Source organism: Lissotriton helveticus, chromosome 8 (genome assembly GCF_964261635.1).
Source record: "Lissotriton helveticus chromosome 8, aLisHel1.1, whole genome shotgun sequence".
In the NCBI taxonomy this organism is placed as follows: Eukaryota; Metazoa; Chordata; class Amphibia; order Caudata; family Salamandridae; genus Lissotriton; species Lissotriton helveticus.
The window spans coordinates 256,997,475-257,020,386 of NC_136069.1; the positions used below are offsets into that span (position 1 = coordinate 256,997,475).

General features: G+C 46.6%; 1 protein-coding gene across 2 annotated transcripts in view; it reads left to right on the forward strand.

Annotated features, from left to right (window-relative positions):
* DYNC2H1 (dynein cytoplasmic 2 heavy chain 1) overlaps positions 1-22,912 on the forward strand; it is a 1,763,151-nt gene that overhangs the window by 24,741 nt on the left and 1,715,498 nt on the right. For both annotated transcript variants that reach the window (XM_078657019.1, XM_078657020.1), the window contains exon 2: positions 12,513-12,683. In XM_078657019.1, coding sequence (XP_078513145.1) covers positions 12,513-12,683 — 171 coding nt within the window. The remainder of the gene's footprint in view (positions 1-12,512; positions 12,684-22,912) is intronic.

Consider the following 22,912-nt stretch of genomic DNA (forward strand, 5'->3'; position numbering starts at 1 on the left):
TGTTCCAGAACTCCTTACGCCTTTCTCGGAGCTGAGGTGAAAGGGAAATCAGGTGATGCTCTTTTGTAGTGGTTGATTCAGAAAAGGGGGTGGTGATGAACAGAGTGCCTGAATTAAGCAGACCACTCTTACCCAGTCCAAAGATCAGGGCTTGATCCATCACCGTTTTTTAGCTCACTGCACCATCCCAGCTCAGAACTTGGCTATATGCAAATTAGTCTGTTCCTGTCCCAGTGCATGATGGGAACAGGGCAAACCAAACTGTGTGAGTCCCTTGCTCATTGCACCATCAGGATTCAAGCAAGCCGGGCCGACGACGCCTGAAATGGCAGAAACCGGTCCCCGGAAGCTTGTTTCCTTCCCAGTATAAGAATTGGCTTGGTAGTTTGGTCTGCCCTGTTCCCATGATGCACTGGGCCAGGGACAGACTAATTTGCATATAGCCAAGTTCTGAGCTGGGATGGGGCAGTGAGCTAAATAACGGTGATGGATCAAGCCCTGATCTTTGGACTGGGTAAGAGTGGTCTGCTTAATTCAGACACTCTGTTCATCACCACCCCCTTTTCTGAATCTTTTATAGTGGTTGGCTGTGCAGTGGTCAGCAATATCTGATGAGCGGGTGCGCTCTCTTCCACGATCCAGAAGGAAGTCATGAGGAGGAGGCAAAAGAGGAGGACAATGAAAAGGGCAATTGTCTTTGATTTGTACATACTGTCAGTCTTTGGGTTCCTGTAGTGGGTATTTCCGGTTGCTTCCATCATCTTCTTATCTGGCGCTTCCATCATCTTCTTATCTGGCGCTTCCATCATCTTCGAGGTGCTCGGTAGTGGGCAGAACCGCAGACTTCGTTTAGCTTCTCTCCGGGTAACCCTTGGTTGTGTTTAGGCTACCGTTCTGAGATTCAACTTAGTCCGTGGTCTACTTAGCCGAAGCTCCCTCCTTTCGACGCAGAAAATACCCTTCCCTGGATGGCACAGTGGGATCAGAGAATTTTGCAAGTTCGAGTGCCTCGGTATCAGGATAACAGTTCAGCGATGGCCGGTCTTTGTTCAGGAGCTCTTCTTGGGTGCTGACGTTTTCTGTCGTGGCCAAGGTCGAGGAGACCTTCTTACAGTGGTGTGCGTACAGCCAGTGTCGTTTCCCCTCCACTCGAAGAGCTGTCCGGGTGGTGATCAGTACTTGCCAGGGGCCCGTCCACCGGGGTTCCAGACTCTTCGCCCGTTGGAAATTTCGGATCAGCACATAATCCCCCGGTTGGATATCGTGACCCGGACCCCTGGAAGCATCGGGGATGGCCTGCTGCACCTGCTGATGAATGACAGACAACGTTTTAGTCAATTTGCACAAGTAATCAGACAGTAGGACATCCGGGACGTCGTGAATGGAGGTCGGTTTAGGGGCGGTCCAGAGGTTCATCGGTCGCCCAAATACAACCTCGTAGGGGGTCAAATGGTGCTTAGTGGGAGTGGAGCGCATCGATAGCAATGCCAGTGGGAGGGCATCTGGCCATTTAAGTCCTGTGGTGGCCACTATCTTCGACAGTTTTAGTTTCAGTGTGGCGTTGTGTCGCTCAACTAAGCCAGCAGATTGGGGGTGAAAGACTGCATGAAACCTCTGTTTTACACCCAACCCTTTCAAGATTAGTTGGATAACTTCGGCTATGAAGTGGGGGCCGTTGTCGCTCCATAGAATTCGACAAAGACCGTAGCGAGGGAAAAACTCTTTCAGTAGTACCTTGGCAGTGGTCATGGCAGTGTTATCACGGGTTGGATAGGCTTCTACCCATTTGCTGAAGGCACACACAACGACTAATACATACTTCAGGCTTTGGCATCTTTCTAGTTGGATGTAGTCCATCTGGAGGACCTCAAAGGGGTGGTCGGGGACCCCAAACCCTCCCCGGGGTACCACAGTTCCTTTCCCAGGGTTGTGTTGCAGGCAGATAAGGCATTGCTGGAACAAGCGACTGGCTGAGTCGGGATTTTGTCGTTGTGCCAGACCTTGGAGATGAGTTCGATCATGGGGGCAGATCCTATGTGTGCGGGGGAGTGTGCCATAGTCAGTATGGGAATCAGGTACGAGACAGGCAGCAACCATTTGTTTGTGTCTTTTGTCCGCCAGCAGCCTTCATCGTCTTTTAAGCCTACCCGTGCCACTCAGTCAGTTTGTGAGGTGTGCTGGCCAACTGGATGTCCCTAATCGTTTCCCTAGCGTCAGTCCATTTTTCTGCTTGTGACCTGGTCACATATATGCGTGTCGTCGTCCTATTCTCAGCTGTGGTTCAGGCAGTGATGTCGGCCAGTGCGTTTCCCTGTCCTATGATGTCCGTCACCTTTCTGTGTGCTTGGCATTTGATTGCGGCTAATCGTTTGGGGAGGAGAACTGCTTCAATCAGGGCGGAGACTAGATCTCCGTGGAGGATGGGCGTGCCGTGGGACGTCAGGAATCCCCTTTCTCTCCACAAGAGTCCAAAATGGTGAACCACTCCGAAGGCGTACTGGCTGTCCGTGTAAATGTTTGCCGTGGTCCCTGTCGCTATAATACATGCTTGTGTGAGGGCAATCAGTTCTGCCGCCTGTACGGATCGTTGTGTGATGCGGGCCGTCTCAATTACTGTTCGGGCTGTCGTTACTGCATAGGCAGCTGAGGTGGTGCCGTCGGAGAGTTTGATGCAAGAGCCGTCTACCCATAGCTCTCCGTCAGGGTCTGTGAAGGCGGTGTCTCGGAGGTCAACTCTACTCCTAGTCTGTTCGTCTGTGAGGGTCACACAGTCATGTATAGGGGGGACATTTGGGTCGTTTTCGGGCAGAGGCAACAAGGTGGCTGGGTTCAGTGTGGTGCATCTTTTCAGCGTGATGTGGGGTGCAAGCAGAGTCAGTTCGTATCCAGTCAGTCGTGAGCTAGTCAGGTGTTGCATCTTAGTCTGGTTCAGGAGGATGTCAACAGCATGGGGCACTAATACCGTGAGGGAATTCGATAGTACGATCCCCTCACTTTGTCGGATAGAGACAGCAGCGGCAGCTACGGCTCGAAGGCAGGCAGGCAAGGCTCTCGCTACGGGGTCAAGGGTGGCAGAGAAATAGGCACAGGGTCGTTGCTTGGGGCCAATAGTTTGAGTCAGGACAGACAAAGCGCACCCCTCCCTTTCGTGAGTGTAGAGAGAGAAGGGCTTGGTGTAATCAGGGGTTCCTAGGGCTGGTGCAGAACAAAGGGCGTCTCGAAGTTCTTTGAAGGAAGATTGGCATTCGGGGGTCCAAGGGAGTGGGAAAGGGACATCTTTGGCTAGTAGGGAAAGTAGTGGCTTTACAATGAGGCTGAAATTTGGCAACCACTGCTGGCAGAAGGAGGTGAGGCCTACCACGGAGCGGACTTGTTTCTGGGTCTTTGGGACAGGGGTTTCTAGCATGACCTGAATTCGATCGGTGTAAGCTTTCTCCCGTCTTTGGACAAGAGGTGGCCTAGGTAGGTGACCTGGGGTTGGCAGAATTGCAACTTCTTCTTGGAGACCTTGTGGCCATTTTCCGCAAGGAAGTGCAAGAGTTGGATGGTGGCTGTGACTGCAAGTGGAGTGGTGTCGGCCGCCAAAAGGATGTCATCGAAGTACTGTATCAACACCACTCCCTCCGGTAGCTGAACGGCGTCCAGCTGTCTCTTGAGGGCCTGGCTATAGATGCTGGGACTTTCTGTGTAACCTTGGGTAGCTCTACAAAATCTATATGAGCGGGATTTTAACGTGAAGCCGAAAAGGTAGCGGCTGTCTGGGTGAATGGGGATGGAGAAGAAAGTGTTCTTGAGGTCTATTACAGTGAAGATGGTGGCTGTGGAAGGAATCAGGGTCAGAATGGTGGCGATATCTGAGACTACGGGGTACTGAGGTACAACTACCTTGTTGACCTCTCGAAGGTCGATGATGAAGCGGTACGCTTTCTCATCTCCCTCGCCCTGCTTCTTTACAATGGGTAGGATCGGGCTGTTGCAAATATTGCTGACTACTTCCTCTACCACTCCTGCCTCTACCAGGGACTGGATTATCATTACCAATGCCTTCTCACCTTCGGGCGTTATCCGATACTGTGGGAGTTTTGGGAGTATCGCATCTTGGCGAACAGTTATGTGCACGGGGTCGATCATCATTCGTCCTCCGTCAGCGTCAGTTTTTGCCCACAGATACAGAGGTAGAGAGTCAAGTAAGGATGCGTCAGCGTCAGAGATGGAGAACATGTGTCGTGCGGGATGAGGTCTGAGCAAAGTCGGGTTATCGTACAGAATGACTCGAACTCCATCCTGTGAACCCCTGATAGTAGCTCGGAAATGCTTCAGTAAGTCAAGTCCCATAATGGCATCGGGGGTGTTGGAGGAAAGCAGAAACGTCGTGTCAGTGGGGTTACTGTCCAAGTCGAAGGAAACCGGTGCGGATAAGGGGTTAGTGGAGGGCGTACCATCAAAGCCTATTGATGTTATGCGTGTGCCAGACAAGGGTGCCCTTGGAATGAGTCGTTTAGATAATGCACTACGTGTCGCGCCAGTGTCTACCAGAAATGGAGACTTCGTACCTAGGACCTTAGCGGTGACATAAGGACCTTGCTGGTCAACATAGAGCTCGACTGGATCCCTCCCTTGCCCTAGGCAGTCCTATGCGAAGTCGCGGGCGTCGTCACAGTCAGTCTGCTGGCATTGGTTCTTTCGGGGGTGGTCAAAAGTGTTCGGTCTGCCTGATCTGTTATTGCTGGCGTCGTTCGCGTGCCCTCGTCCCTGTCCTCTATTTTTCGGCCCACCCGCTATGTCTTTTGCGTCCCTATTTTTGTACATTTCTAGCAGGACCGGGCACTGGGACTTCCAATGCCCATATCCTTTGCAAAACGCACACTGGTTCTCATCGAGGTCTGTTTGTGGAGCGCCGGGTGCGGGTGTGCGGTCTCTAGGCGGTGGATTTCTATGAGCATTCGACTGGTAGTTTCCTCTATACTGTTCCCTTCCTGTCGTCACTCCTTGCAATTGAGCAATCATCACTCGTTCTTTCAAGTCCTTTTTCTTTTTCTCAGTCGCCCTATCGTTCTCGTTCTTTTGCCGTTCGTAGTATTGAGCCATCTGAAGGATAGCCGCGGGTTTGGAGGCAGCCCAACTACTTTCACTAGTCTGCAGTTTTTGCGAGACTTCTGGTGTCAGGCCTTTTACAAAGTTCTGGACGAACAAGTGATGTCCGGTCGCAGAGGTCATGTCCTGGCCACTGTAATCGGAGAACACCGTTTCGAACCGGGAAAAATATTCTGAGGCGTCTTCCTGTGGTTTCTGGCAGCAGGCCGTTACGACCGACCAGTCCACCTTCTTTTCTGGTACTATAGTTTTCAGTTTTAGTACTATTTTGTCTGGCAGGTCTAGAATCGATTTCAAGGGTTTCTGTCCGGGCTCTCGCTGCTTGTCTATGCCATCGAGTTGCGACCAGGTATGTCCGAACAGCTCAAGGTGGTCGACTTTCTGGATTTGCTTCCACACGTCAGCTGGCAGACATAGCCCGAAAAACAAGTCGATGTCCGCTAGGGTCATAATCGTCGAACCCAAGGCGGTACCTAATTCTGTGTAGAAGGCAGTGGGGTTCTTTCGTAGATCGGGCAAGGACTTTCGGAAAGTCAGGATGTCTTGCCGATCCCAGGGCTGGTAGACCCAGTTGTACACTACCCTCCCTTTCGCATCTTGGTGGTTAATATCGTCGTGTGTTCCCTGTCCTCGTGAGGGGACCCAATAAGGTGCCGCTTCTCTTATTGGCATCATGGCGTCAGTTCTCTCGGGTTGAGGTTCAGTCGCTACAGGGGTCGTGGTGTCGGCCTCTAATCTCTGTTCAGTGAGGTGGCGGAAGACTTCAAGCGTGCGCGAGAAGAGGTCCGTCACATCACCCTCGCCCTACTCTCCAATGTCGACTTTTCTATACAGAGTCGTTAGGCTTTCAGGACCTTGTTACGATACCGGTCTTCATAGGCGTTAAGGGTGTGGTAACAGAAACGTGCAACAAAGTGTCGTTTGTGGTTATCAGCATATGTATTGCATATATCTGTCACGTAATCTTCGTTTTCTTTCCGTTCTACTAGCGTCTTTGCGATCTTATCAATCCCTGCTCGTTCATCCTTACTCAATCGATGGAGCCTAGCAGAGTCTTTCTTCTCAGTTTCGGGCTCATCTAATGTTGCTGCTTGCGCTGCGCTGAGTACAAGGGGCTCGGCCGGCGCGGAGGCCGTGAGGACCGAGGCTCTGGCACTGCTCTCACCTGTGCTAGGGGGTTGCATGTGTTGCACTAGAGATTGGGAAGGGGCGTATGGAGGGGGCATGTAGATGATCGGGGGACCTAGTAGTAGATCATCGTTCGCTCGTTGCTTCGAAGGTAGCTCAGGGTAAAGCGTAGAGGGTGTTCTAACGGGACATTGGCTCGATGTCTCGGATTCTTGCTTCAGTCTAGCTCCCTCTCTTTCCTTTATCTCTTCTTTCAACTTGCTCGCGGCTAAATGAGCTGCCTTTCGCAATTCTTTTTCTAGTCTGACTTCGTTTCTTTTCTTTCGTTGTTCCGTCTCCTTGCGCCACATGCCGAAACTATCAAGCATAGTGGGCGTTGTTTTATTGTTACAAAGGGCTGTTTCCAGCACGCTTATTTTTGCGTCATCGAAGGATCCTATCAGTGGCCACTGACTTTCTCGATCCTTTTTAGTATATTTATGCCATAACTTACTATAAGCTACGGCGACTAGTCCATACTTTAAAAACATATCCTTATTAGGGGTGCCCTCCAGAGGAGCCGGATGATCCACCTCCAATAAGCGGTCCGGGCTGAACCAACTACTGAACAATGGGGAGAAGATAGGCATGACGGGTTACAATGGGGACAAAAGTCTGCACTACCTATCCTTTCACTGCTTACAAAGACTAGACAGAATATCTCTATTCCACGTTATTTGTAAGCAGAGAATACCTCCAAAGAACCAATATCGAACAATTAATGTCCGTTCAATCAAACAATCAGTGGCGAGAAAGAAATAGGCACGACGGGTTACAACGGGGGCAAAGGCCTGCGTTACCTATTCTTCACTATCTGCAAAGGAGGACAGAATATTTTTATCCTTCCCCGTTTGTAGACAGAGAATTCTCGAGAAAACAATCCTCGAACAAACAATGTTCGGGCAAACAATCAATCAGTGGGGGAGAAAGATAGGCACGACGGATTACAACGGGGGCAAAGGCCTGCGTTACCTACCCTTCACTACCTGCAAAGGAAGAGAGAATACTTTCTATTCCTCTCCGTTTGCAGACAGAGAATCTCCAAGAGAACCAACAATTCGGAGAGTAATACTAGTATTTTCCAATCAATCAATCAAATATTTCACAGTTTGTCGTGTTACACGACCTTACCCGGACCGCATGGACAGTTTCCTGTCTTCCGATTCCAGCGCCCGATCGTCCTCTATCTTCTGTCGTGGCACTCCTGATGGTTCCCAGTCAGGACCGTAGATCACTCGAGAGAGGTCTGCTCGGAACCAGTGAAGTTCGGATGATCGGCTGCCAGACGAGGGTCTATCGGGCAGGTGCACTTCCCGATCGTTGCAGTCGTTCACTCCGTCGTCAGGACCTCTCCCACTGGATCCACGTGTCGCTGATGGGCCCCACGTTTGGGACGCCAATTGAGGAAAAAGGGTCAGGCAGATCAGGTCGATTACCCCTTTTCAAGGATTGCCCGGCGTTAGCCGCCTCTCACCCAACTCACGGTTACCAAATAAAGAGGCAGGCGCTGGAGACTGGAAGGCAGGAAACAAGAGTTTATTCCGACGTCAGCAGAACACGTCAAATCAGACAACGGAGTATCTTCTCGAGGTGCTCTACCCGCATCTCTGAGGCCTGGCCTCTTATACACAGGTTTATGGCTTTATTACATTTATGACATCCGTGGTATTGCTTTGAAGTTCACAAAGGCATCTTTGGAATCCCCGGTTCAGGCCCGTTCTCACACATATCTACAGTAGAGGTTGCAACCCAAATCTCAGCATGATGGCTATCGCGCAGCTGGACATTCCGCTGGGAACAGGAATGTGGGCGATCGGTCGGATCTAGGGGTGTGAAGGCATTGATTAATCCCCGCTCCTTTGATGTGGGGCGAGATCCTACTGTAGGGGGCAATAAACTGCATCTGTTGAGCTAGTTGATGGCCTGGGGTCTGGCCGGACAATCGGGCAGGGAGGAAGAGGTTATCAAAAGGGCCTGTTCTATGAATGAGATGAAAGAGTGAGGGGGGTTCAGCACGGGATGTGGCTCGGAGACAGGGTCGCGCTGGAGGTGTGTTTATGACCCAAGCAGGAGAGACCGGGGGCTGTCGGGGATGCTTGCGAGGCTGGGGAGTGAGGGGGAGAGAGAGACGCTGGCTATCGGGAGTGGGCAGAGAGGCCATGGCAATCAAAATGGTTGCTGCTTACGCGCACGTATGGATCTGAAAAGGACAAGATGGCGCCGATAATGTTTACGCCACAATCCAGATTTTAACACATGTCTGAAATTTTACTTTCATTGTGCTTTATGTAGGCATTTATTAAAAGGAACCGACTCTTCCAAAGAACAAATGACAAACAAATAGTGTACTGCAAAAAAGAAAAGAGTAAAAGTCTACACAAACCCTAAGCCCTTTACTAGCCTGACACTTATGGAACATCCCTGCGTGATGTATGTGTGTTTGAAAAGCTTATGTGTGGCTTTATTAGTGACGTGCGTATATTTGTTGTATTTGTTTTTATTTTTGCTTCCGCCGTTGTGGATGTGCTCCAGTCATTTTGTAAGAAGACGAGCCTTTCATTTTGAACTACAAAAGAAAAGCGAATCCTTGTGTAATTGGAAGTTGAATATCACTAAATTGGGAAATAGTTTTACCTGCAAGTTAAAGCTCTTAGAAACCGCCAACCTGTGGATTTAAGCACTATATTAATGCAAGCCTTAGAAAAACCAAATAATTCTGACCATGGCAAGTTGGTGCAATAATTAACTTGTAATTTTTTTATTGTAATCCTATGCAGCAAAAACAAAAAGAATACCAAAATGCTGTGATGGCGATATGCTTGCAATAAAAATTTTAAATAAACAAAAATCAAATAACCTGTGCATATAATTTGATACAATTGTATTGGCGCACCTTTGCAGGCAAGTATACTCAGAACAGGTATAAAAAATAATTTTCGTTTTAATATACAATACTGATGTTATTGTGGCATAGAAATGTACTTTTGGCTTGGAATTACTGTAACATGTTGAAACGGTTTAAATACATAAGTGTTTCTAAAAAATAAACAAACATTGGTTCTTCAAAACCTTTAAAACTACGCAAGCATTGACAAAGCCAATTGCGGCCAGCTGCCATTTTCTAATGTGTTTCCTATACTTTCAAGACTAACCTGTGTAACACAACGTTGTGTGAGACAACATAGTAGCCATCTTTGAAGTATACAAAATAACATTTTTATACTTTGGAGATGTCCACCATGTAGCATCAAACCATGTTGTGTCGTGCAAGGTGACAGTCATCAAGGTATAGGAAATGCACTTTCAAGATGGCTGGTTGCCGCATTTGACTTTACCAATGCATGCACATATATAAAAGTATCTGGTACTGGCTAAACCAATAGCAGCAACCAGTGTGACTTGGCTAAATAGGAGTGTGAATATGCACAGAGTGAGGGAATAGAGAAGCGGAGGAGCAGAGAGAGTGCTGGCTTGTTGTCAGAGATTTAGATGGCGAGACGGAATAGAGAGACTTTGTGGGGTTGTGGGCAAAGCTAGGGAAAGAGTACACTCAATTTACAGAGTGAGTGAGAGCAAGGATTAGGACATGAGAAATCAATGTTAAAAAAAGAAAGCTAGTACAATGATTCACATCATCCAGTCAAAAGCAGGGGCAAAGAACACATATTCCAGGAGCAAGACAGACACAAGAATAGAGAGGAAAGCCATCTAACCAAGAGCAGGTGACTAAGATAGACCAGAAAGCCATCCAACCCTAAGCAAGGGGCTGAACCAAAGCTCACTCTCTGTGGTGTTGTATGCTGTTCTGTCTATAGCTGTGAGTACTAAAAAGTTGTAAGAATGTAAACAAAACAAGCATTTGGAATGCAGTCGGTCTCGCATTTGCGAGAGCTAGAGCTATTGGCATTGTAAATGACAATGCCTTTTTATTTACATGGTCTGAAAACCTGCAAGTGGTGCGTAAACACACACTTTGTATTTATAGTCCTTGCTTACGAGAAGCAAGGCTGGCCGTAAAAGAGGCGCAGTTACTGCAAGCCTTGCCTCTTTTAAGCAGCGACTGTAAGTACAAAGAGCAGGTTTTCAAAACACATAAATAAAAGGCATTGTAATTTATAATACCAATAGCTCAAACTCTTGCAAATTGAGACCTATTGCTTTGCAAATGCTTGTTGAGCTCTGAGACAGAGGCAGCAGCAGCTATAGGAAGGTAGGGACCGTGACGTCAGGCCATACTTTTCAAAAGCAGGAGGAAGGAGGAGGCAGCCGCAGCCAAAACAGACCTTGGTCTTTGAATGCACAGCACATGTGGAAAGATAACAGCAAGATTTACAGCCCTGTTTACAACAGAGCCTTGTAAACAGCGAGCACTGGTCTCCAGTGCATTAGGTTAAATAAATTAAATAGTGCTCTCAGGCTCTGAGTACCAACACATGTAACGGGGGCAGTCCTTGAAAATGGGCAGAGCTTTTAAAGCCCATATCCTGAATACAGCACGTCTGGCAGAAACAGCGCAAGCGCTTCCTAGGCGAGACCTGAAAAGCATTGACACAGTAATTTCTGGTACTGAGGCACACTTCTTTTTAGGTGACAGTGGTCAGGCAAAAAGCTATCACTCACGGTTTAGAAAAGCCAATGGCTGAAAAGGATTGACCCATTGCTCATGCTGTATGTTCTGGTACGCAAAAAAATGTGAATGCCAGTTGAGGAGACCAATGGATAGAGGGCTGGCTGAAAGCCCTTATATACAAGTGTATTAATCCTGTCATTTCAGTAAAATCATAAGTTCTTCTCTAATGTCAGACCTAAAAATGAATATGCATGGATGATTAGTGAACAGTGAAAGGTTGCAGTAGTATTTTTTTCCTCTATTTTTAGCATGACCTTAGTTGGCAAGCACGGAATGGAGAGTGGGCACAGAAGGTAAAAAGCTGCCAAAATACATTGTTTGGAGGGTAGGAGGAGTTCTTTAAAGAAAGTAAAAATAAAAACGAGGATAACAAAACATTTGAAAAAGCATTATTGGCAAAGGCAACAGGTCTTACTGTTTTTTTAAAAAAAACACATTTTAATTAAAACTTTTTATTAAACATCATCATCAAAATTCACCATTTACAATCACGAGCAAGGAACCATACAATGTTCAAGATTGCAATATGAGGCACAATAAATCAAATCGCAGTAAACAATTTAGAGTATTTCAAGGGGTTTCAAGAGTTTCAGAGGTCTTACTGTTTTTAAAGAACAACGTTATTCACATTGTTATGCCTTTCAAAAGCTGCAATTGGCACTTTCACCATGCAGGCTGTAGTTTGAACTTTACTAAAGTTAAACACAAGTGCTTTCAGAAGCAGGCTTCAGCACTTTAATCCAATATTAGAGGTGCCATAGGCATGACTGTTCCATTTTCACAAAACGTCCACCTCACTCCTAGAGTAAGATATACACACTGCAGACATGGATGTAGGTTAGCCATTGTAGTTTTGATGCAGTAATGTAGGTTAGGTATGGTAGTAGGCAAGGTAGGCTGTATGGTAGGGAGGTTGGGTATACTAGATTTGGAAAGGTAGGTTATGTATGGTGTGTTAGAAATGGTGGTTAGTTATGTCAGGTAAATTATGTTAGTACTGTATTGTAGATATGGTATTTATGGTAGGCGTACGTGGTAGGTATGATAGATTAGTTAAGGTAGGTAGGTACATTAGGACAGGATTGTAGGTATGGTGTGTATTGGAGGTTTGGCATTATAGGCAAGTATAGCAGGTTGGTGTAAATTAGGTTTGGTAGATTAGTTATGGTAGGTAGGTAAACATCGGTAGGTAAATGAAGGCAATGTATTGTAGTTGTGGCATTTATGGTAGGCAGATATGGTAATTTAAGCATATTAAGTGAGGTTTTCTATATTTTATTGAATTGCAGGTAAGGCAATATTTTTTTAATTCTTTTTATGGATTTGACACAAATAAAAATCATAAGAGTATGTCACCAATCTTACACAGGTAAGGCAATATTGGCTTTTGGAGATATGCTTTGTTGGGTTGAACCGTAGCACGGGGACACACTAGCCTATTGTAACCAAGCGCTTTATAAACTTGAGTATTATTATTATTATTATTATTATTATTATTATTATTAAGCTAACTGACACTCGTTCCAAAACTCTGGTTGCATTAACTTTGGGTACTTTAATCCCAAGAAGAATCTACTTCTGCGTGAATGGAATGCATAACTTCAATCTTTTGTTCTTCTAGGTTGATGCCAGTGACACAAAAGACAAAGTGCTTGTTTTCTTCAAGCTTCGTCCAGACGTCATCACAGAAGACAATCTTCACAATAATATTCTTGTGTCCTCCATGTTGGACTCCCCAATAAATACCTTGTACCAAGCAGTGCGGCAAGTGTTTGCTCCAATTTTATTAAAGGTAAGCCCACCTGGCCTCATTTGATCTATTCTGTAAGAAGTGTTTATTTTTGTATCCAATGGGTGTTAAGAGTTTATTTCAGGTTCAAATGTCACCAACTAAATACTTATGAATGATGTTCTGATGATAGTCCAACAAGAAATCACAATAAAAGTAAAAATCCAAAATGGAATGGTGATACAACTACAGACTGTTTATACATCTTAAATATAGATAATTAACCTGTTTGCTGCTTCGAACGTTCAGCGCCAGTGCTGAAAGTTCGAAGAAACGGGTGCGGCCGCGTCGGCCATTGGACGTGCGCAGCACCAGGGAGGTAGCTCGCGTGACGTCCAACGGCCGACGGCTGACGGCAGCAGCGATAGGGTTAAAATAGAAAACTCGTGGTGACAAAAATATTAACTGTACCCCCTCAGACCCATCCAACCTAGCAGGCTCCATTCTTTATGTCTGTCTGTAGGTTTTAACTCAAGTGACCTAAGGAGTCAGAGCATTTAATAGGAGCTATGTATTCGAAGGCCAGAGCAGTAGGCTTTGTAAACACCATAAATCATGTTAGAACTAACGCCCAGGTCCCAAAATTTGATCACGCAATTTTTTTCATGATTACGTATTTTAGAAGCCAGTAGTAAAGAAAAATTAAATTTCACACATTTCACTGCAGTTGCTGCGTGAAGATATGCTGCACTCCAGGAGCAATTGATACTGTCAAGGGCTACAGACAAACATTAGCAAAACAAAATCTGGCTAAAAAGTGGGCAACAGGGGCATTTTGGGTTTAAAACATAGTTTGTTCCAACTCCACTGCACCACATTGTTGGCAAGATAGTCTAGTTTGCAGCACAAACCTCTTAGTGATTATGCTTGCTCCTGAGATCTGTGTGTGTCTTCTAAAGGCATTGGTTGGAATCCTGACATGTCCCAGTGTCTTTCATGCTTAAAAGGTTTATAAAAGAAGTACCTCAAAGTTGTGTAGCAATATCGTACTGATCATAGTGCACACCTTTCATAAATAATAAAGATGGTAGAAATATTTCCCCCATTTCACAAAACTCAGAAGGCCTTTAATGGCAGATCTTTGTCCTCTTTACCCCCGTTGGATACACCTTAGACAACAGCACTTCTCTACACGTGGCAAAACTCTTGGCAAGGCCACAGATGGCTGAGTTATCTCTCCGGGTACACGGTTCTCTCAACAGGCTGGTGCCAACTCCATGTAAAGTATCGCTCACATGACAGACTTTTCTCCAGCCCTACCAGCTTTGTAAAGGCCTATTTGTAGGAGGCACTTTTAGTATAGGGTGCACACTTATTTAAGCGATGCACCGTGCACTAATCCAGGCAACCCTTATGGTGATTTTAGTGGTCTATGATAAAAAGTGGTAGCTGTTGAGAGCAGCCTTCAGGCTTGTCTTAAGGGAGTGTTAAGCAGCTTGTTTTACCAGTTTAATCTGTAGTGTAAGTTAAATGTAAGAGAACCTCACAGTGTTTATATAAAAATACTTCTATTTATTACACAACACTCACTAACACATTAGTATATCTCCTACCCGGATATATCAACACAATACAAAGGAATACTTCAAATGCAATCAGGTAAGTAGCACAAAATACAGTGGTCTCCAGGGGGAGACCAATTCATAAACTAAACAAGCATCTGCAATGCAATAGGTCTCACATTTGCACGAGTTTAAGCTATTGGCATTGTAAATGACAATGCCTTTTATTTGTGTTTTGGTTTTTAAAACATAAATAAAAGGCATTGTCATTTACAATGTCAATATCTTAAACTCACAGGAATGCGAAACCTATTGCTTTCCAAAAGGCATTGCTGAATTGCCCCCTTCTGTCTCCCATGGACCCTGAAGAGCTCCCCATTTGCTACGAGTTGAAAGAGCCGGTGCTCACAACTGCACCCGAGAGACTCCTGCAGTAAGAGAAACTCATTAAAGAAAATAGTCTCTAGACTAAATAATTTTTTTATAAGTGACAGTGGTCCCTGGGACAGTGAGAAATGTATATACAATGAATATAGCCCCAGTCAGTACTATATTTGTGCCAGTATCCAGCCAGATAAAGGCAAATTTAATATGAAATATGGGATACAAGCCTGTATCCATGGACCCACATATAAAACAGACAAAGTAAAAGGGCTCAGGCAGTTTGTGGTCGTTTCTATAGTGGAATACATAAATTGTGAAACAATATAAAGAGGTCACCTTTACACAATATTAAATGCTAGAATCACTGTGTATATGGTTGACAACTATGTTGACAGTGTTTTGATCCTTATCTGTAAGATGTTGGATCATCATCAGGACTATCAAATAAAGTGTCTGAAAACATTTGGCTGTAATTTACTGCAGAGTGGCCCTATGGTTGAGGGCAGTATTACGCGTATCAGGATTGCAGGTGCGGCTCGTTGACCCTGGGAGATCGGATCTCATCGTTTGAAAAAATACCAGGATGCAGGATCAGCATCTTAATGATAGAAGATAGGGCTGGCAAAGCTTGGATTTCGTGGCATGGTGGAAGGGATATGACAGCCTCAGCGAGAGAGCAATGCTCGCTGTGCCGGCAATGCTGAGAGTATCCGGGTCAGCAGTCAATGGGTCTAAATTGCTGCTATTCGCGGCGAGGGATTTTCGGCACAATCCGCAGGGCTGAAGAACTAAAGAAGACATACCATGTAACAAAAGAAAGTAAAAAGGCCAGTCCTCATGGAAGGTTACAAATGAAAACAAGGCGGTACTAAGGAGGGACTAACAAGCCTAATAAATCAGAAGCCAGCATTTACGAGAACAATGACAGCAGCCAATGACAAATATGGGCGTATAGTGGGTGGGGCTTCAATTACATATTCCAATACAGCATTGCTCGCAGCGCATGCGCTGCCCAGGCTCGACCTAAAAAGCCAGCTGAATGGCAGTAGCCAACGACTGAAAGGAGCTATCCAAAAACCTCTTCCTGCATCATTATGCATGTGTGATATGGTGTGTAATAAAATGAGCAGTCACCATAAACACAAAGCTTAAAAGGTAAAAGCAAATTAAAGATGTATCTACATTATGTTTAAAAGGTTAGGATGACATGGCATACTTAAACTGTTTAATCCACAGCGGAGCACAGACAAAGATTATCAGCCCTATGATGTAAATGCGCCTGATAGGGCAGGTTAAATTGGCAATCCTGACGTGTCACAGATCTAACAAAAACAACATCAATGCATCACAGATCTAACAAAAACAACAACAATGCATCAAACGTTATTCCACAAACAGAAAATGCCCGCAACTTCTTGGAGCAACTTCTTGGAGAGACGTCTCGGAGTAAGTTACAAGTTATGCTTCATTGTGCTTTGTGACAATCCACAGTCCAGGAAACTGCAAGAGAGTGATCATCTCACAAAACCAGTCACAAGTCTAACGGTATGCTAGCATTCAAATTCATATCTGACCAAAAAAAAACTTATATCACAAATCAGATATAACTTACATGATTTACGTCCACCTCTGGATAAGGAGAGTTTATCTTCAATTGATTGGAACAAAGACAGAAACCCGGATAATCCGCACCACTCCCAACAAGTAGTTAGTCTCGTTTGAATGGGAGTCTTAAGATAAGCTAGCTCAGGCACTAAAACATCCAAGTGTTTAGTATGTCTGATCTCAGCATTTCTTGTTAAAACAAAGGACACTAAAAGACTCCACCTCTTCCAGAGACAGCACCGCTACCAAACTTGTCAAAGAGCAAGCATAACTTCAAGCACAATTTACTACACTCCTTATGAACCAGTCATTTGCCAAGCACGCATCATAACACGCCATCTTCAAAGTCCTTCGCGAAAAGGCCAACCATTACCCCAAGAACACCATCATTTACAGACCTGGTGTTAACCCTCAAAAGCAAAAACGTACAATTCTGTTGCTACCCAACTAAAAATGCATATCAACACACACAATCTCCTCAAACGACTTCAATTCAGCGTCCACATAGAGAATGAAACGAAAACCAGCTTCAAAATCTGACACAAAGCCAACAAGCATTGGCATAGCCAATAGGTCTCGCATTTGGGACCTTATAAGTGTTTAGCCATGCAACAATTGGTGTTGTTGCACCAAGGATATTCTGCTGCATAACAGTACTTATAAGGTCCCAAAAGTGAGACCTATTGGCTGTGCCAATGCTTCTTGTGTTTTTTCTGGTAATTCCCTGCTCTCCTCTCCCTTTACCCAGTACCCCAGTGACCCTCTTTAGTTTTTTGTAGCAGTCTGGAGAAAGCCCTAGATGCATCGGCGATTTCCAAAAGGAACAAATTAAATGAATGAATAAATAAAAACAAGAAATATGTTGGTGGATGGGTCTCTGTTAAATATCCATCATGGAAAATAAGCTCCCTAGGCTCTGAGAAGGTCCATGATTTATGTCGCATTTAGCACTGAGGTTGTGTTACATGCACCTAATGTTGTCACATTTGGAATCTCAGCCACAAGGAGATGACAATATTTGCCAAGGATCACGCCGTTGCTAAAGCCAGGATTATAACTCTTGAGACTTTCTTACATGGTTGCATTATAACCACCAAGTAGCATCAGCTGGAATTCCCCCCTTGCCATCTATCCCTATTCGAATTTGGACACAGAGAGGTCTGTTTACTGTTGCATGTGTAATAGTGGTCCAATAGAAAGGACTGTGTCCTCTTTGCACTTTTACTAATAGCGAGTTGGGCATTTTGGGGCTGCGGTCACATGTAAAAGAGTTTCCCCGCAGCAGTTCCTCCGGCGCTCATAACTGCTGTTTTGAAGCGGCTCCAGGGTGTCTGTAAAGTGCACAGCCGGAGAGCAGAGAATCACTGGCAGGGCGCTGATGTTTGAACATTTAGTCGAAATAAGGTGTTTTATAATAGTTGCATGTCTGCAACCTGTTCATAAATCATCCCTCCCCGCTCTCTCTCTTGCTGATAAGTCAGGGAGGGGTGAGACACAGCATCCATTACTAAGGGGGAGCGAGCTCCTGCCACCCTCTCGCCGCCCCTCCTCCACAGCTGTTTTAGTCCCTGGGACTGAGGGACTTGCCTCGCTGATTGGAATTCCTTGCACCATTCCAGCTACCTGCCTGCATCACCGATACTCCGATAAGAGGGTGCCGTGCCTGCCACTCTGCGCAGCCCAGAAAGGGCGACCTGGCAGGCAGTGACAGCAGAGCCATTGATAGCGACTGGCTCCGTTTATGGCGCCAGGCCAGCAAGTTATCGGCGGCGTTGCCATAAATCCTTCAGTTTTGGTTTTCATTGGAATCTCTGGAATTCTACCCTGTGACGCTCCTCCTTTTTCGGCTCTGGACATGTGTAAAGAATAGTGCGTCACAGCGCAATTTCTTCAAGGTTATTAGAAACAGAGTGCGTCATTGTTGGCGTTTTTCGTGTGGGCAGAAAGAGAGACTAAAGGCTGCACGATTTTGCCATAAACTGAAAAAGGAAGTGGAACAACAGTGTCTCTAAATCCGCTTGTAAATGGAAGAATGTCATGGACAAGGAACGATTATTTAAAAAGTAACTGCAAAACTAAAGCCAATAGGTCCTGCTTACGCGGGGTATTGGCTGTTTCAGTGTTTTCAGCCATGTTGTGCAGCAGCGCTGAAAGGTAAACAAAACAAGCAAACAAATCCCCCCCCGCCCCTCACTTACCTAACGCTGGAACAGCACACCGCAAGACGCCACGAGCGCGCCTCAGAAGAGACGCGGGAGGACAGGAGCGTGACGCGCGTGAACGTGCACGTTGACGTTCCCGCGCGTTCACGGACCTGAGTCGGCTCGTGCCCAGGTTTGGAGCTGCTCGTTCACAGCTCTGACTCCCTTGGCAGGGAGGAAGGTGACTATAGTCTCGCTGGCGGGAGCGCTTCGCGCTCCAACGCCAGCTCGACCTAAAAATTGGAACACTAACTATAAAGGAGAACAGGACTTGTACCAGAAGACTCAAAGGAGCCGAGGACACAAGGTCCCACCCAAGATAAGTACCCAGGAACCCCACAGAGGCTGTGTGCAGATTGGAAACACGCGGTATGCCCATTGGAAGTCAACGGAGAAGTCGCAGGTGTAGTTTTGGAGAAGGACCTTGAATAATTCCTTTAGTAGACGGAAGTTTGGAGAGCCTCCCCACCTGTGGATGCCCTGGTCAACAGGTTACCTACACCAGGGAAGCCAGGTGCATAGGGGTGAAGAGACGTCAGAAACCTCCGTAGACGACAATTGAAGACTTCGAAGAAGGTGCCTCTGGAGAAGACGATGAAGAGAGTCCAATGGAGTCCAGGGGTGGATTCTGGAAGTGAAGAACCTGCAAGCAGAAGGGACAGAGACTATGCCACTCAGAAGTGATCAGGAGGCATGAAGACACAATGCCCACCAATGTCGGGAGGTTCAGAAGAGTCGACGGTGACCTTGTCGCTGCAGCTGTGAGGATCTTGCGATGCTGAGGAAGACAAGGAGCTGTGCATGAGCTGTACCACGTCTGATGTTGGTGACTAGGTGATCGATGTCCGGCGGGAGCACCAAAAAAACCTTGGTAACCGCAACCTACGTGGAAAATGAAAAAGGGGCAAAGTTGTGGCCAGCAAGGTCCAAGGGACTCACCAACAGCAGAAGAGTCAGAGCAGGCCTGAGCAAGCTGGGAAGCCCACTGAGGCAGTAGAAGACCACAGGAGTCACACAAGGACCTCAAGCAGCTCACCAAAGAGAAAGGCCCACTGTGCAGAGGATGCAGTGAGGATGCTGTTCTTGGAGGGAAGAGATGCTGGGGGCTGGAGCTTCTTGCAGTCTGAAGATCAGAGCCAACAGGTCCTGGCAATGACAAGGTGACGCTGTGCACAGGAGTTCGGTCCCAGCAGTTCCAACAAGGGGTATTGGCCTCAAAATTGCAGAGAGGACAGGTCAGGCCTGGAGGGAGTTGCAGAACCACCACCTGTGTTGCTGAGCCGCCTTGGGAAGTCCGTAGGATGATAGGAGCCGCAGACCGGTCAGCTTTTTTGCGGTGCCTGTCGATGCAGGGGAGTGACTCCTTCACTCCAAGAGAGATTTCTTTGGGTGTCATTGATGCCCACAGGTCTGTTGAAAAACCTGAAGGAAACACAGACACTGAAGGAGACTTGGAGAGCAGCGAGACCATGAGCAGCAGGAATCTTCCTTGGTGCAGTTTTGCTTTCAGTCGAAGTCCAACGAAGTCCAAGTGTCCAGACACTCAAAGAGTGACATGATTTGAGGCTTGAGTCTTGTCCCACGACGAATCTGAGTACCCACCCCCAGGTAAGCCCTTAAGTACCCTAGGAAAAGCGTTGGAGCAACTCAGGGGTCCCTCCCAGCGGAGGGGCTGGACATAGGAGAGGATACGCCTATTTCCAGTTTCACGCCAGAGCGTGAGATAAGGATACAAGGAGGGCATCAAATGCGCCCTTCAAAGCAGTCTTGTGGTGCTGGCAAGCCCTCCCACCCCAGCCCAATACACTAAGTCCAGTACACACCTCCCTGTGATAGGAAACCTATTGTTCCACCTTCCCCTGCTTGAGCTCAGCTCAGCAGCAGAAGGGCAGAATCGTGTCTGTGGTCGGCAAAACCACTAGCTTGTTTGCAGACCCTAAAAGGTAGTATCCGGGAGTACCGAGAATTGACTCCTGAGGCGGAAAGCCGGGAGTAAGGCAGCATTATCTTTTAAAAACTTTGAGTCACAGATTACTTGTGTTTTAAGAAATTATTGTCACAGATTTGATTGTGTGTTTTAATTTCACTCACCGGAAAAACAGCCGTGCACGCAGCGGAGCCAGCGCTGACGCTACACGCATACTCCCCCTCGCGCCCTCCCGCCACGAGCGGAGGCCACGCCCCTTTCAGGCCACGCCCCCAGACACTCGCGCATAAAAGGCGCCGTGTTTAGGCACTCGGCAAAACTGAGAATTGACTCCTGAGGCGGAAAGCCGGGAGTAAGGCAGCATTATCTTTTAAAAACTTTGAGTCACAGATTACTTGTGTTTTAAGAAATTATTGTCACAGATTTGATTGTGTGTTTTAATTTCACTCACCGGAAAAACAGCCGTGCACGCAGCGGAGCCAGCGCTGACGCTACACGCATACTCCCCCTCGCGCCCTCCCGCCACGAGCGGAGGCCACGCCCCTTTCAGGCCACGCCCCCAGACACTCGCGCATAAAAGGCGCCGTGTTTAGGCACTCGGCAAAACTGAGAATTGACTCCTGAGGCGGAAAGCCGGGAGTAAGGCAGCATTATCTTTTAAAAACTTTGAGTCACAGATTACTTGTGTTTTAAGAAATTATTGTCACAGATTTGATTGTGTGTTTTAATTTCACTCACCGGAAAAACAGCCGTGCACGCAGCGGAGCCAGCGCTGACGCTACACGCATACTCCCCCTCGCGCCCTCCCGCCACGAGCGGAGACCACGCCCCTTTCAGGCCACGCCCCCTCATCCCACAACCCCAGAGTAATATAAAATATGTGCAATCCCCGGTCGCGCAGCGGGCGCGATGTTTGCGCGCCAAAGGCGCGCCTAAGGCAAGCCCGTCTGCGCCCGTCCGCGACCGACCGGGACTAGGGGCTACACCCCCTACAGGCTCCAAACCATCCATGCCTTTACCTATCTGTTATGCACGCAACGAACTACCAGCCCTCAACAAAGCTACCTCGGATGTTAGATCTCACCTATGTATTCAAACCGGCCCCGGCCTATCTTATGGACCTATCTCCTGTCTCGCCTGTCGCTGGCCGAGTATGGCCCAATCCCCAACCGACCATTATACAAACTCTATAAAAAATCAGCTGGCTCTGAAATGCCTATACTTTAATGCCAGATCCCTACCTAAACATGCCCTGGATATATGGGACATGCTGACTTCCAGGACCCCAGACCTGGTTTTTATCACCGAAACATGGCTATCGGACACTAGTATTCCAGATCTCGCTAATGCCCTTCCCCCTGAATACAAAATAATTACACAAAACAGACAAGGTAAGAAAAAAGGAGGCGGAGTCGCCGTGATCTTCAGAGATCATCTGACATGTCTCGCGGAAACCATAACTATGTACCCCGAACATGAGATACTACCATTCAAAATTCTCTTTGAGGGCTTCACCATTTTAGCCGGTGCAGTTGTTTACAACCCTCCAGGGCAACAAGCCAGTGTAGGCGCTAAACTACTGAATCAACTGCTACCATTTTGCTTAAAACATAAAAATTACATGGTCGTCGGAGACTTCAATGTCCATTACGAAAAAACAGACGCCCTCGGATCCTCCCAGTTGAAATACGACATGGAAATCCTACAACTCAAACAGTGGGTCGAGGGCCCTACGCACTTAGCTGGGCACACCCTGGATCTTCTCTTCACCAATATCGAATCGACTACCATAAAAGAAATCCTCCCCCTGTCTTGGTCCGACCACTCCATGTTATCTTTCTCATTTAAACTTCCTGGTAAACCCTTGAAGCTTAGATCTACCCCTCTTATCACCAATAGAGCTTGGAGGCTAATTAACGACTCTAACTTTCAAAATCACTTTCTTGAGACAGATGTCACACTACTGGAAGACTTATCTATCTGTAACAATGTCACTCTTTTAGATACCGGAATTCGCCAAGCGCTAGACAAAATAGCCCCGATGCGGGAATTAAGGAAAAAAACTACTACTACGCAGAAATGGTATACCCCTCTCCTTAAGAGTCTTAAAAAGGAATGTCAAAAAAACGAACATCGGTGGAGACAAACAAAAGACTCGGAAACCAGAGCAAACTATGTCACCAAACGAAAACAATATATCCTAGCCATTAGAGACGCAAAAAAGCGTACTTTACTCAACGAATTCATGAGAATCACAATTCCGTTAAAGAATTGTTTAAAATAGTGAAAGAGTTCAGCAACCCATCCAGCACCTCACAAACCCTCACCCCCTCAACTGAGGCCTGTGAACGTATCAGCACCTTCTTTGTTGATAAAATCAATAAAATGTATTCTACCTTCACCCCTCTAAACACTCTTATTTTGCCTGACAATACTGACAAGCATACTCCTACAACAGACAAATGCAACGATCAATCAGACTCAGGCAACACACCGCGTCTAACTAGCTTTCAATCATTTTCTGAAGACGAGGTATGAGCGGTACTGAAAACAGTTAAATCCGGCTCTCCCGCGGACCCCTGCCCTCACTTCGTGTTCTCCAAAATTTCATCA